This window comes from Cydia strobilella, chromosome Z (assembly GCF_947568885.1).
Source record: "Cydia strobilella chromosome Z, ilCydStro3.1, whole genome shotgun sequence".
Taxonomy (NCBI): domain Eukaryota; kingdom Metazoa; phylum Arthropoda; class Insecta; order Lepidoptera; family Tortricidae; genus Cydia; species Cydia strobilella.
The window spans coordinates 56,549,047-56,563,740 of NC_086068.1; the positions used below are offsets into that span (position 1 = coordinate 56,549,047).

At 38.2% G+C, this 14,694-nt stretch overlaps 2 protein-coding genes and 1 long non-coding RNA gene across 4 annotated transcripts in view; all 3 read left to right on the forward strand.

Annotated features, from left to right (window-relative positions):
- Positions 1-4,533, forward strand: part of LOC134755176 (uncharacterized) — a 117,619-nt gene extending 113,086 nt beyond the window's left edge. Inside the window, exons 4-7 of one of the 2 annotated variants that reach the window (XM_063691682.1) lie at positions 709-892; positions 1,539-1,775; positions 2,698-2,853; positions 4,241-4,533. In XM_063691682.1, the coding sequence (XP_063547752.1) occupies positions 709-892; positions 1,539-1,775; positions 2,698-2,853; positions 4,241-4,467 (804 nt within the window). In that variant the 3' untranslated portion in view covers positions 4,468-4,533. The remainder of the gene's footprint in view (positions 1-708; positions 893-1,538; positions 1,776-2,697; positions 2,854-4,240) is intronic. The other variant, XM_063691683.1, reaches the window with a different exon arrangement.
- Positions 1-9,236, forward strand: part of LOC134755241 (uncharacterized) — a 153,178-nt gene extending 143,942 nt beyond the window's left edge. The window contains exon 2 of the long non-coding RNA XR_010129018.1: positions 8,171-9,236. This is a non-coding gene — a long non-coding RNA (uncharacterized LOC134755241). The remainder of the gene's footprint in view (positions 1-8,170) is intronic.
- A 1,965-nt stretch (positions 9,237-11,201) lies between these two features.
- LOC134753868 (zinc finger protein 595-like) lies at positions 11,202-13,891 on the forward strand. The gene has a single exon (XM_063689825.1). The coding sequence runs from the start codon at positions 11,304-11,306 to the stop codon at positions 12,753-12,755; it is 1,452 nt and encodes a 483-aa protein (XP_063545895.1). The 5' UTR covers positions 11,202-11,303; the 3' UTR covers positions 12,756-13,891.
- The last annotated feature ends 803 nt before the right edge of the window (positions 13,892-14,694 follow it).

Consider the following 14,694-nt stretch of genomic DNA (forward strand, 5'->3'; position numbering starts at 1 on the left):
CCGGTAGAATATTGTTGTTTTCTAAGTAAGCGGTTAGCTGTGTACATACAACTTTTTCCATTATTTTAGACAGACAAGGTAGTATACTTACAGGCCTAAGTTGTGTAAGCGTAGACGTGTTCGATACTTTAGGCAAGGGATTCACAACTGCTAACTTCCAGAGATCTGGAAAGGTGGATGTAAGAATGGTACCTCCATTTCCTTTTTTTTTTTTACCTCCATCATTTATAAGGCTTGTAATGAAATCAATTGTGTACGGAAAAGTCAAAGTAAGCATGTTCAGATTTATCCCATCAATACCCTCATCATTATTTGATAAGAACTAATAGTATCTAGGTGGAAAACAGAGTCATTGAACTTATGAAACTCAAAATAGGTCAGCTGTGATATAGTGACACCTGAAGTTCCTGGCAGTTGTTCTTTTTAGGCAACACTGTATTTTTTAAGTTTTTCCATAAAGTTTTGGGTTTATTAATTTTATTATTTATATTATATATTATATTATATCGCCATAGAGGTCGTTCTCGCAGATGTTATGCTAATATCGGATCAGAATATAAAAATAACTGATGTCCTTTTCTTAAAAAAACGAGGTTCTCCTGTAGACCCCCAGGTTCCCGATCGGTTCCTGTTCCTCGCCAAGTGCATGGCCTCATGCAATTTTTATTGCCTTACGTATACTTTTATTAACCAGCATCTTATTTACAGTACATAGGCGACGCCATAAAACCAATATGGCGCATGAATCTCTGCGGCGGCAACGCGGCGGCGGTGGCCGCGCGCGCCGGCACTAAACTACTGCCACCCAAGATCAAGATAGTGTGGAACCCGCCTACGTCACCTTATCAGCACACGGAGAAGTTGAGGCTTGTGGTCACTGCAGTGAATAGTGGTAAGTTTAACTAGGTGGTAATGGTCTCATGAGAAGGTCAGCACTGGATGTCGCCAGCATCATGCTGAGATGAGACCAGGGATGTTGCGGATGCCGATTTTTTGACCTCCGCGGATGCGGATTTTTAAAGGCTCACATGTCGAGATTAGGCACATAAAAAAAAGTCAAATTTTATTTTAAAAAAAACGAAACAGTATTTGAACAAGAATATATGTGCCCCACAATCGCATTACTATACTAAAGTCCAAATAAACCAAACTTTTCACTTCTTGTCGCTGTCGGTCATAGGCTAAAGTGCTCGATCGACGAATCACAAAAACGTAACGTAAATCCTATTGGCTAATGACGAATTTACCTACCACTTACGCCGCCGCTAAGACGTTCCTGTACCTACCTGTTCCACATGCGCATCCGCATTAATCGATTTTATGCGGATGCGGATGCGAATATTCGCAATATCCCTGGATGAGACCATTTCAGGGCACTTTCTCCTTCCTATGTTTTTCTGGTTTTTTTTTTAATAATGTTTATGACTGGCAAAAGCGTGCCATAAATACAAGTGGCTGTCTAGACACTTCTTGTATTTTTAGAATAGTTGCATTTGCCTCATAGTTGCAATTGCCCTTAACTGATCCTTTAATTCCAGGCTCCTTATGCAATAACGAATCTCAATTCATCTGCGGCATGACCAGCCTCTGCATATCCTCCTACCTCGTCTGCGATGGCGTCCGCCATTGTCCCGGAGGCGAAGACGAGGATACCTCAGCATGCATGCACAGGAGGGACCCACCTCTACTGGAACTGCTTAGGAGATTCGCTGCCAGGAACCAGGAGTTGCTGGGGCTGGATCAGAACGATGGCATGACGAAACCTTCTGTCATAAGTAAGTTTACACTGTTATCCTCTATTCTCAAGTTTTAAGCATTGCCCGGAGGCGAAGACGAAGATACCTCAGCATGCCTGCATAAGAGAGACACACTTCGACTGGAATTGCTTAGGAGATTCGCTGCCAGGGACCAGGAGTTGCTGGGGCTGAATCAGAACGATGGCATGACGAAACCTGTCATAAGTATGGCATGACGAAACCTTCTCATTTTTTTCATAAGTAAGTCTACTCGTTCTGTATACTCTATCCTTGTACCTTAATTGAGTTGAGACCCGTGAGTATCATAAACCGTGCTCGTAATTTACTACTACTGCCGCTGTTTGGGCGCAAGTAAATATTGCAATAAATTTAAATACATAAGGTTAGATGAGGTAAGAGAAACATCGGGGTAAAAGGTAGTAGTGTAGGGAATCCACATACTGTTTCTCTTCATTCTGTTGCCCCGAGCAAAATACCCCTGATAATGACACTGGCAGTCCTTTTAATGTCGCCTAAAAAACTGCTTTCGACGGCAACCTTGGGTAGCGGCATTACACCATGTCTTTGTTCCTTGGTCACATCTGTAAAATGTATATTATTTTCCACATAGGGCCTGATAGGGGGTGTTATAAGCCTATATAGGTCCCAATGCTGGGCAAAGGCCTCCCCCCTCGATATCCATTCGTCTCGTTTTTGAACAAACTCTGCGGTCAGTCGTTGAGATATGCGTCCAGGTCGTCCCGCCATCTGCATCTCTGCCTGGGCCTACCGGCTCCTCGCCCGTCTTGCGGCACCCATTTCTAGGGTTAAATAATAAAAAAATGATCATAATAAAGTTAGCCACTTCTACAATCTGATTTCTTGTACATTAAAAAATATATAGCCATCCCTACATTTATAGGTATACTCCATATAACTAGAGCGTTATAATTTAGTCCAGGCGATTTGAAACTTTCAGTGAAGATCACAGAGAGCGAACAGAAGTCCAACGCGTTCTTGGAGTTCGCGGCCGCGTTGAAGCCCTACGGCCCGTGGAGTTACCTCGTGGTCGGCATGCTGATCTGCGCCACCATCCTCATGTTCTGTCTCGCGTGGGGTAAGTTATCCACCACATAGACCGCTAGAAGTTCCGTACGAGTCAATACAAAAATACCGTTACTTTAAACTCATGGTACCCGATTGCGCGTTTAGATCCACGTTCTGTCTTGCATGAAGTAAGCACCATCTAGTTCTATTAGTTATCGCTAGACACGTTGTACAATTTTTTTTAGAGTACACATGGTACTTTCTCGCACTAGTGCGTCAAATAGCACTTTTCGTGCATATGTCGAAATAAAAGTTTAAAGGGCCATATGTACTGTAAAACGTTGTACGATACACGTGCGAATAGGTAATACGCAACTCGTGTCGATTTAAAACACTCCCTGCGGTCGTGTTTTAATTTATCGCCACTCGTTTCGAATTTCCTCTTTTCCGCACTTGTATCGTAAATAACTATTACATATCCTTTACACCCTGGCTAGCTATCGTACATTAATTGTCTCTGGCTTACTTTGCATGAAAAGTACCAATAACATATTATTTTACAATGCATGTGCTCGAAAAGTGCGTTTTCTACGGAGCCATATCATGCGGAAAGTACTACTTTTCCGCACTAGTGCTTTTTGTTTTAATTTTTTTTTTACAATACATATGGTGCTACTTTCTCGCACTAGTGTGGAAAAGAGCACTTTTCCGCACTAGTGCTTTTTGTTTTCAATTTTTTAATAATTAAACTTATTTGCCATGATATGTTTTTTTATTTACTCGCACAATGCATAGTAAAACATTGTATGATACACGTGCGTAAAGATGATTTCCGCACTTGTTGCATAAATAGCTATTACTTGGTGGTTTATTTTTTTAGTCCAACACATTAGAGCTAACGTTATGATTTTCTACCGAGGCAAATATCATCCATTAGTTGTGTGTAGTTTTGTTGAATTTCCAAGTTGGATGAGTTGGAATATGTGGATATCAAGACGTCATTTTGCCTTCTTGCGGATCTCTCATCTCAACCTACTTCGCATTAAAACAAGCTGGTAAAAACGTATCTTATCCACTAGTAAGGAGAGTAATTTGACCTTGAATGGAGCGTGTTTAAGTAGCTTTTGACAGATAACAAAAGGTAAAACGCTCATAATAATGGTTCGTTCGATATTAATTATCATAAATAAATGGTTTGAAAATTTATTAAAAAATACCAAATTTAGCTTTATTTAATGATTTTAAGTCATAAACCTTATAATTCCATAGAAAACATTTGTTTTTGTTTCATAATTATGTGAATATAATTCTGAACGCACAGGTTGAGTCGATGCAATTTCAAAACGCACAGTCAGAAATGTCAACATTGTCAAAAAACATTTTTTTTTTTCACCGACTCCGCCTCCTGAAGACCCTACCGTCTAGCATCGTTTTTATATAATTATTCTTATTTCCAGAATGCTGCTGCAAGCGCTCCAAGCCCTCAGACACACCAATCAACATCCCAGCCTCCTGCATAGATCTCTCCCCAACCGTAACCGTCACGGCAACCTCCCAACACCTCTTCTCCCCAACCCCAACCTCCCCTCCCGAGTACGAACCTCCCCCATCTTACTCCTCCCTCTTCCCTAGAGCGTATAAGTGCGAAGACCCCGTGCCACAGTGCTCGACGCAGCCGGATTAGGTTTTCAAATTAGGTACGAGGTTTTTTAAGGTTTTTTAGAGGTTTTGGAATGACTTTGTCATGTGACTTGCGAGCACATGCGAGTGACTTGTTCAAAATGATCATGTCTCGACTATTGTGAGATTTGTTTACACTTTTTCACCCGGGGAAGGTACAACAGTATGATCACCTAATGTTTTTTGAATGTTGCACAATATATGAAACGACATTATTATATTAGGCAGCAGAAGTTGCTAAGCGGGCCAGCGGGCTTAGCACGGTTAGCATTTTTATCGCCTGTCATTATGCCTGTCACGTTCTAACAAGTAGGTAAGCGCGAAAGTGACAGGCATAGTGACAGGTGATAAAAATGTGACCGTGCTTAGCCTGCAGGTGTTCAAAATGATCTTGACGCGACTTTATTGTTAAGAGAATAAGAGCGTGCCAAGGTAATTTTGAACACCTCGCCCGCTTAGCATATTTTGCTGACTACTATAAAACGTGATACTACTAGCGCCATCCAGTGTCGAGTAGCGACAACAAAAATTATCCTGCTGTTGGCGATGGCGCTACTGTCACGTATAACAACGAAAATTAATATAGAATAACGTTAGTTCCATTTTTAGCCACCAGCGCTTAAGTTTGTCATGTCTGATTATTTGAGAGCCAACTGTATGTTTACATTTTCCGCATATCACAAAGGCTCTCAAATAATCAGACATGACAAACTTATAAGCGCTGGTGGCTAAAAATGGAACTAACGTTATTCTATATTAATTTTCGTTGTTATACGTGACAGTAGCGCCATTGACAACAGCAGGATAACTTTTGTTGTCGCTACTCGACACTGGATGGCGCTAGTAGTATCACGTTTTATAGTAGTCAGCAAAATATGCTAAGCGGGCGAGGTGTTCAAAATTACCTTGCCACGCTCTTATTCTCTTAACAATAAAGTCGCGTCAAGATAATTTTGAACACCTCGCTCGCATAGATAGTTTTGAAAACTTCGCTCGCTAGGTTGGCCATGTGAAATAGTGTAGGTGAGTAGGGAAAGTAAAGGAGATAGTTTTCAAAGGACCCAATTTTCTTTGAAAACTTAGTCAAACCATCAGCCTTCTAAAAAAATCTAGAAATCTCGATTGAATCGGAAATGTTATGTGATTTTGTGTTTGATATTGTCCTACGCTAAGGTCTGATTTTAAGATAGGCATCGAAACCACGCATGTAGTGCAGGGTTATGAAGAAAATACCTACCTACCGCGAGAAACGTAAATCGAAATTTCGTTATCTGCCTCTCTATCGCTCTTACATTTTCGACCCATAAAGGCAGATAGAGAAATTTCAATTATGGTTTTTTCTTGTTATGAAACGATTATGCTCAAACGTATTTCCTTGTTACATAAAATTATAGAAAATAATGTTTAGAGACTGTAGATTATATTTTAGCGACTAAACCATTGATAGAAATTGACCGATTTTACTCTCATGAGCAAAAATTTACAGTTTAACGCAATAGTTTAAACTCAAATGTTTAAACTACAACTTTAAGATGATCCCAGAAATTTCACAATCAATATCTGAAACTTTCTGACAGTACGTCACTCGTTTAAACTCATAAAAATGAGTTTTTCAGTTTAATTTGATTTATATACAACACCTGATGCTACATGCGTGTAAATTGTAAATAATAAGTTAAGTATAAAGTACAATATCTAAACATCTATTCTGGGACCAAAACTGTGTTGATTTCGGTTTATTTGTATATCAAGATCTATTCTTACCAGCGGTGTCAGCATGGTTCCATTTTTATCGCCTGTCACTATGCCCGTCACTCGCACTTACATACTTGTTAGAACGTGACAGGCATGGTGACAGGCGATAAAAATGCTACCGTGCTGAGCCCGCTGCTAGTATGAGTTGCGTTATCGCGCGCGATTCCATACATCTTGCGCGACTTCAAGTATGCGGCGGTAGCACGGTCGCATTTTTATCGCTTGTCACAATGCCTGTCACGTTCTAACAAGTATGTAAGTGCGAGTGACGGGCATAGTGACAGGCGATAAAAATGGAACCATGCTAGACGGTCTAGTGTTTTAAAAATAATCGTAATAGCTGACACTTAATTCGGTCTCAAATCTCAAATATACCAAACGAACGCTTTTAAATTATTTTTTAACACCTCGTACATTGCATTTTAGCTACTGGCTAGCTTAAAACAGTTTTTTGCTTTAAAATGTGATGTCCAATTGTATATAGATGTTGGTATACAACCATATGATCACCTAATAAGATGTTTTTTGAATGTTGCACATATAAAACGACATTACTATAAAACGTGATACTACTAGCGCCATCCGGTGTCGAGTAGCAACAACAAAAATAATACTGCTATTGGCTATGGCGCTACTGTCGCGCGTATCAACGAAAGTTACAATGGAGCTACATTAGTTCCCGTTTTCGCCACCAGCGCTCATAATTTGGTCATGTCTGATTATTTCTTATTTGGTGATCATCTTTGTTCTTTCACAGGTATAACTGCGTAGATATAGATCTAAATGTCTGATTGTTTGTGCCTTAGCTACTTTGTAATTACGTGTGTACATTTAGTTGTAATGTTTAACGATTGAAAACAGGTGCTCGAATTGTGTACAAGTTGACTAAACCTATTGTTGTGGAAGTAGACTCGAAAATATCGAATGAATGACTTATTGTATGTATACTACACCTTTGTTACTTCTATTGAGCTAACATGATTGTTTTCAAAATCCGAAATAGACACATGATAGCTAAACTCTGTTATATATCCCAGAACTAAAATAACATTTTTATTTGACCTCTATAATTGGCAATCAAAAACTAAAGTTAAAATATATTAGTTTATTGCTTATATCTTCTGCTTTTAAATACTTTATGCTAAAATCACAAATCAGTTTTGCAAATTGGGGTAATCTAACTGTCATTTTAGCATCTTAGGGGATGAAAAGAAATAATTAACTGAAAACAGGGGCGAATATGATTACTTTACAAAAGAACATTGAATAGTTACGCTCCCTAATAAACTGTGTCGTTTTCAAGCAAAAGGTACCACATTGTCGTTTGCCATGAGGACGCTCTGACAGGTTTTTCGTATAAAGATACAAGCAATTTTCTTCCTTATGGTAAGCGACAATGTGGTACCTTTTAATTGAAAACGTCACAACTATCAATAGAAGCGCAAAAAGCGAGAAATGCCCGCATTCATTAAATTAAAGTTTTTTTACAATGCTCAATTATACCTACTGAAGTTGGTAATTAATAATTTACCAAACAGTTCAATATATGAAAAAATCAATGTTTTTTTCATATGCCGAATTACCTCATCTTAAAAGGAATATGCAAAGGATTCCTTGTCAAAAATCACATAGACTAAGGAAAGGAACACACGGATAGACATCACAATTTATGTAGCATTATCATTACTACTGTAACGCAGCGTCTTACCTAAGCGAACAACTCGCGAACGCGAAGCGAAGCGGCGCCCACGTAGGACACTTCTATAGGTATCAAAGGATTGATTTATCCCGCGCCGCATCGCTTCGCGTTCGCGTGTTGTTCGCCTACGTTGCGTAAGATAACTTGTATTAGGCAGAAGGGACTCTCAAAAGGGCCTCAGCTACCTTTTGGGTTTCCCTTTTAACCCTTTCACCGCCACAGACGTCAAGTAACAACCCAATATCAACCTTAGTTCACCCCGACAAGGTTCACGATTACGCGCCGCACATGATAGGCGTGGCGTCCAAACGGGTGTCCATATAAAGTTATTTGGCATTATTCGTGTCCATATTATTAAGTACCTATGTAAGTAGTTGGAAGAACTATACCTGGCACAATACAAGATCTGATTTAATCTTTGACTAGTCTTCATTATAGAAATATTATCGTTCATATTTTATTTGAAACGTTAGGTAAATAATTCATGTCAATGGTACGGTCAAAATATTAAATTAATTTGCATCTTGTTACTTTTGTTTGGGAAATTGATAAAATTGTAAATATTGTATAATTTTGCCAGCACCTCACACATACAAGCATACCTACGTCTCAAAAATACCTACTGAGTAGGTTTAGCAAGACTCAGAGAAACGACCCGTTGTATTTAAGTGTTTGAATTAGAAAGGTACGGGTAGTCAACCTCGCGCGCTAGATATTGTCGCGGTGCACTCATGCTAAGCCTATTTGATTATCTAATTTATTCATCCAATTTGTGTAATTTTAAAACTCAATTTGGGGAAAATAGTAAGTAGGTACCTTCATTGTATTCTTTCGAATTTTGACATTTATTTGGCATTATTCCCAAAAAACGATCAGCGGTAGCTAATTGTATGAGAAAGCAATTATTATACCTTATTTTTTACTTAAGTTCTTAAGCTAACTGTATTAAAGACATTAAATGTAAACTGGCAATTTAAAAATCGGCTACATGTCAACTGGGGTTAAAAGATACGAAAGGGGCAAACCAAACATATTAATAACGGGTCACTCACGTATTTTAAGTCGAAAAACGCTCGACATGTTTCACTCCGTACCGAGGAGCGTCATCAGGAGCTTGTTGGATTGATGACGCTTAGCTTAGAAAGGGGCAAAATCTATTCACCCCCTGTTGCATTCACCCCACCCCCAGTTGACACATCCGTTTCATATAAGAAATAAAATTAATGGTGACATATAACTTCGAATATAAAAAAGTGATAATTAGTTAAGTAACTATGTATTATAGAAAAACAAATGATTAATACAAAATATTTACTTAATATTGATGTTTTATTTCCACTATTAAAACATTTTATAGTAGATTGTTAACCAAGGGACGAAAGGCACTCATTTCTGCCGAGGTATTTTGGCGCTCGAATGCAGTGAGAGCGCCAATAGTCCGAGGCAGAAATGATGCCTTTCACCCGAGTTAAACACTCTACTTTTCATTTCGAATACGAGGAAAGTAAAATGCATGTATTTTTTTTAAAACATGACTAAGTATACATTTTTATAGTATTTCTTGAGGGTACTTTCAATTAACAATTCAGACAAAAGTATCGTTATTTATGGAATGGAGAGTCAAATATCAAAATGAAAAATTTATTACAAATCCATTTAAACTCAAATTTCAATTGCGTATCGTAAAAAAATTAAAAAAGTCGTACTTCGAACGTAAAATGCTCTAGTGCAGACACGTATCATTTTCTGCGCACCTTTTAGAACAACAATGACCCTCTTTCAGAGCATGAGAAATGAAAAATAACTTTTCTCCCAAATCACTCAAAACGAGTAAGTCCTACATTATAGTGCGACATAAAATTGTAGAAATTAAATAAAATGAATCTAAAAGAATCCATACTAAATTGTTGCCATGTTTAAGCATTTTGCGTCAAAAATTTGACAGTTACGTAGGAATTGGCGTCCTCAATAATTTTCTACAATTTCTCGTCCGACTATACCTCATCGTTAAGCGCCCTCGACACTCGTGCGCAAAGCCGCGTACGCGAGTGTGGAGGGCTTTATATTTTGAAAATATGTAAGGCCCCCTCCCCACTTGTGCGCGAATCGCGGCGCGAAGGTTTTCCGCTATCCACAAAATTTTAACCTCTCATAAGCTCCGTGCGCGAAGCCGCGAACGCGAGTGTCGAGCGGGCTCGCAGATCTTCGAAATAGACTCCACACTCGTGTTCGCTGCTTCGCGCCGCGATTCACGCACGAGTGTGGAGGGCCCTATAAGTATGTGCGAGTGTGTGTGAAAAATTCGGTTTGGATTCTTATTAAGGAGCTTACTGACGAATGATATCGGTCCGCGGACTTGTTCGCAACTGTCAAATTTTCGTTCTAACTGACAGGCCGACATCTTCCGGCGGACTGATAGTCAGTGGGCCCCTTTAGACAAGTCAGACCCAGATAAGAGGTAGGTAGGAATAGGTGTATCTAGCGAGTAAAAAACATAGCAAGTAAAAGACACTATACCAAAAAAGCGATTATATCAAAAAAGTAATGTCTTTCTATGGAAAAAGCAGGTTAAGATATTGCAGATGGCGCTCTCTCTTCCAGATTGCATAGCGTACGATACGATCATACCCAATACGATGCATGTATACAACTAGTATATGGAAAGCATATACAGTCATTCCACAGCTTTAGTCCCTGTTTAGTCCACAAACTTTTAATTGTAGGGTTTTTCTGGTGTTTCCGAAAACGGTGGATTTCCATTTCGGGGTAATTTGGAACGAAACAGTATCTTTCAGGAAAATAAATAAATACCTACTACTTATACTTGCCGCCATATTTCAGAGTGAGACCAAGCTAACTTTGCAGCGATTTTGATAGCACACTGTGCCTGTTATTTTTAACGTAATAATTTCTTACTTTTTAAAAATCGCTGCAGAGTTAGTTTGGTCTGACTCTAGCTTTTTTAAAAGGATCACTCCATTCCCAAATATTGGACGGCGTACGAGCCCCATTCCAAAAAAACCGTAAATCGATGTACAGTTTAGCCATTTGGCACACGCATACTAGAGGTCAAAACGAAATTTTTGACCCGCAGTTCATAAAAAAAATTCCTGTATTTTGCTGTATTTTGTTTTTTGAATGGTTTTTTTTTTTTCAGAAACCTATCTTTTTATTTTACAACATGAACGCTACCGTACAAGACGGCTGTTTGACACATCTATATCTATACTGGCAGCACAATCAATCAGCACAGAGAAGAGAAGATAGAATTGTGATTTGTGATGGATTTGTGATTGTGATTATTCTTGACTTATTAAGATAGAAAAAATAATGAAAAATGCGATTCCTAAAGTAATTCTTACCTAGATTTCGTTTTATAAACAACAATGGGTGACGATAAGAAGAAAGTGAAAATCTGCCGTGTGTGTTTGGGTACAAACGTGAAAAAGTGCATGTCTCTATTCGAAATATACAAAGATTGTCTCATTTACGACTACGTCAATACTATAGCTAACGTTAAAATACAGAAAGATGATGGTTTCCCGGACAAAATATGCTTGGATTGCCTGTTGGAGCTGGAAACGGCGATACATTTCAAGCAGAAATGCGAGAGTTCCAATGTCATTTTGCAGTCAGCTCAGTTGGAGAAGCTTCCCGTCGTTTCTATCAACAACGCGATAGCTGAGATCGTTATTAAAAAAGAAGAACCCTTAGAAGAGCCTTACGAGTATTTAGAAGAGGATGTGCATTTTATAGACTCAGCTGATCTACTCTCGGACGCCAAACTAGAGGATGATGAAGGCAAAGGCGTTAAAAAAAGCCGAGCGATAGATTTAAAATTAGAATGTCACGACTGCGGCAACTTATTTAAAAGCAAATGTAAATTACGTGTGCACTGGAAGAAGGTTCATCTGCCGGAAGCTTTAATATGCTCCATTTGTAAGAGAATGTTCAAGTCTTTCAAGGCGTTTAACAGGCATCTGAAGTCAAACAGACAGAGCTGTAAAACTGCCGCTAACGTTAGAATAGAAGGTACGGGAAGGAACAGAATATTCCATTGTAAGGAATGTAATTATAAGTCTAAAAGAATTAAAGATATGCAGTCACATCTCGTTATACACACTGGGGACCGTCCATATCATTGTGACAAGTGCCCTGCAAAATTTACTCAGCAGAGCTCTCTACAGAGCCATCAGGAGGGCTCACACAAGCTCTACAAAGTCGAAATAACCTGCCAGTACTGTGGAAAGTTTGTCCGAGGCCGCTCAAATGTGTACCGTCACTTAAAAACACATACGGACAACCAGCATCAATGTCAAGTGTGCAGCAAGATACTACAGTCAAAGAAAAGCCTGGCGACACACATGCAGAGGCACAGCGGAGTTAAACAATACACATGCGAAGTTTGTGCCAAGTCATTCTACACAGGCGCAGAACTCTGTAATCATAAACGAATGATTCACATGAAGGGCAAGTATTGGTACTTCTGCAATGTCTGCGAATACAAATCTATAAGGTCGGAAAAAGTGAAGAAGCACAAAGCAAAACATACAGCGACCAATATCCCTTGTGTTGTATGCGGCATGTTTTTTGAAATGCCCGATAAACTTATCCAGCATCAACGGAAACATTTCGGAGAGAAGAAGTTCCCTTGTCCATTGTGTGACAAACGGTTCTTCAGGAAAGACACTGTTGGAAAGCACATACGATCAAAACATAAATGTCAGATGCCTACTCTTATGGTGGAGAAGAGAGTTGTGGTCAAAAAGGAGGCGCCCATCGCCCCTGCTGATGACTTAATAGAGATTGAACTGTCACCTGTCATAGAAATTAAATAGTTTAAGTAATTTATTAAATTGAATTGATTCCTAATGTATCATAAGACTAGCATGATGTTGACGTTTATAGAAGTTTCTGTTAAAAAAAATGTGGTAAGGTCATGATTGTAAAGTTTATAGCATTTTAAAGTAAAATTACTTTAGCTAGCATCCCAATAGACCTATACTGCTGACTATAATGACCTATTTGTTTTATGAAAACGGATTATATCGCGTATGTTGAATCCGTTTTCATAGTTTTATTTCATGAGTAACTATCGCGGTAACAGCAGAAGACAATACTATATTTTTTAAACAACTACAACGGTACATGCTTATCAAATGCAGATCAAAGATTTTCTTTTTTTTTTTTGCAATTTTTTAAGTAAGTAAAAATTGATAATTTAAAAATGCTGAATAAATGTGGCTTTCCACAGAGGAAGCTTCCCTTTGCACAGGAAGCATAAGGATTAGTCACAAATTTGAAATAAATTAGAATATCGTAGTACATCGTAGTCTTCAGTTGTGATTACAGTGAAATTTTACTGTCATAAATGCTATGTGATGTTTCATGGGCCATATTGGCTTTTCTGCCAAAAATGTTGGTGTTTGTACTTATTGATAGAACATGTGCAATGCGATATTTTAAGATTTTAATTTGTATTTATGGCTTAAGAGCCCATCAACTTGCTCACTAGCGCCACTGCCAAATAACTGTGATTATTTAAATTTAATGATAGATATTTAAAAAAGGGGGCCGCTACGTGCTGTATTTTGTATTTAACTACCTTTTGAATACATCAAACTAGTTTTAATGTTGCTGGATTCGTCGATCTATGACCTCAAAACAAAAACGGCCGTTTTAACTTCGGACGCATAGATTGACGAATCCAGCAACGTAAAAACTATTATAAAGTATTCAAAAGGTACTTAAATACAGAATACAGTACGTAGCGGCCCCTTTTATAAATATCTATCGTTAAATTTAAATAGGTAATCAGCATGTTGATGGGCTCTTAAAATAGAATATCAGTGCAATAGAGTAGGCTTAATGTGGACCTTGGGGGGCATGAGTCGCACAAATGCGAGCAAATATTAAGAGTCTCCGGCAAGCTCGGCCAAATTTCCCCTTCCCATACAAAAGGAATTCTCGTTTTAAAACTACGTGTTGGATTGTAATGAATCTTTGCTCATACAATGACATGAGGTATATCTATTTATAAAACAAACGAACTAGAGAAAAAACATGTTTTGTATGAAAAACATAAATTCGCTGTATTTTTTTAACTGTGGTATCTGAAGCTACATAAACTAATTACAGACCTGGATATACCTTATTCTATTGTAAATACAAAGTTTCAGAGCAATGTAGCTAGTTATTACAAAAGGAGAGCGGAACTACGATTGTATGGAGAACTGAGCTTGCCGGGGACCCTTAAACTGGGCTTTACTGATCAAGATAATGTACAGGAAATTGTCAAGTGTCAATTCGGTGAAAAAGAACGCGTGGTTTTAATTCTCAAAATTTTCGATTTTAATCCATGCGACAGTATTTTAGTTGCAATGCGAGAATTATTTAAGTATGCTATAGTTTATTGTATTGTTTTTTATTCCAATCTTTATGGGGTTGGAATTGGAAACTGTCAAAGGTTTTAATAGATGGCGACCTATTGTTTTCCTCAGTATCTATGTGATTTGGATTAAATTAAAATTAAATCAAAATCCAAAAATTATTTAACAATTTGACACTATTGGTATTATTGGCAGGGAAAACTTATGCTGGCGCCATCTGTAAAAAACTTCCACCGGCCGACCCCATTATTATATATATGGATATATGTATGGATATTTGTATGTGTATACATATTTGTATGCGTATACATATGTAACATTTTCAACCAAAAGGTACCACATTGTCGCTTGTCAATAAGGTTGATATCAAAATGAAGCTGTATGGAAA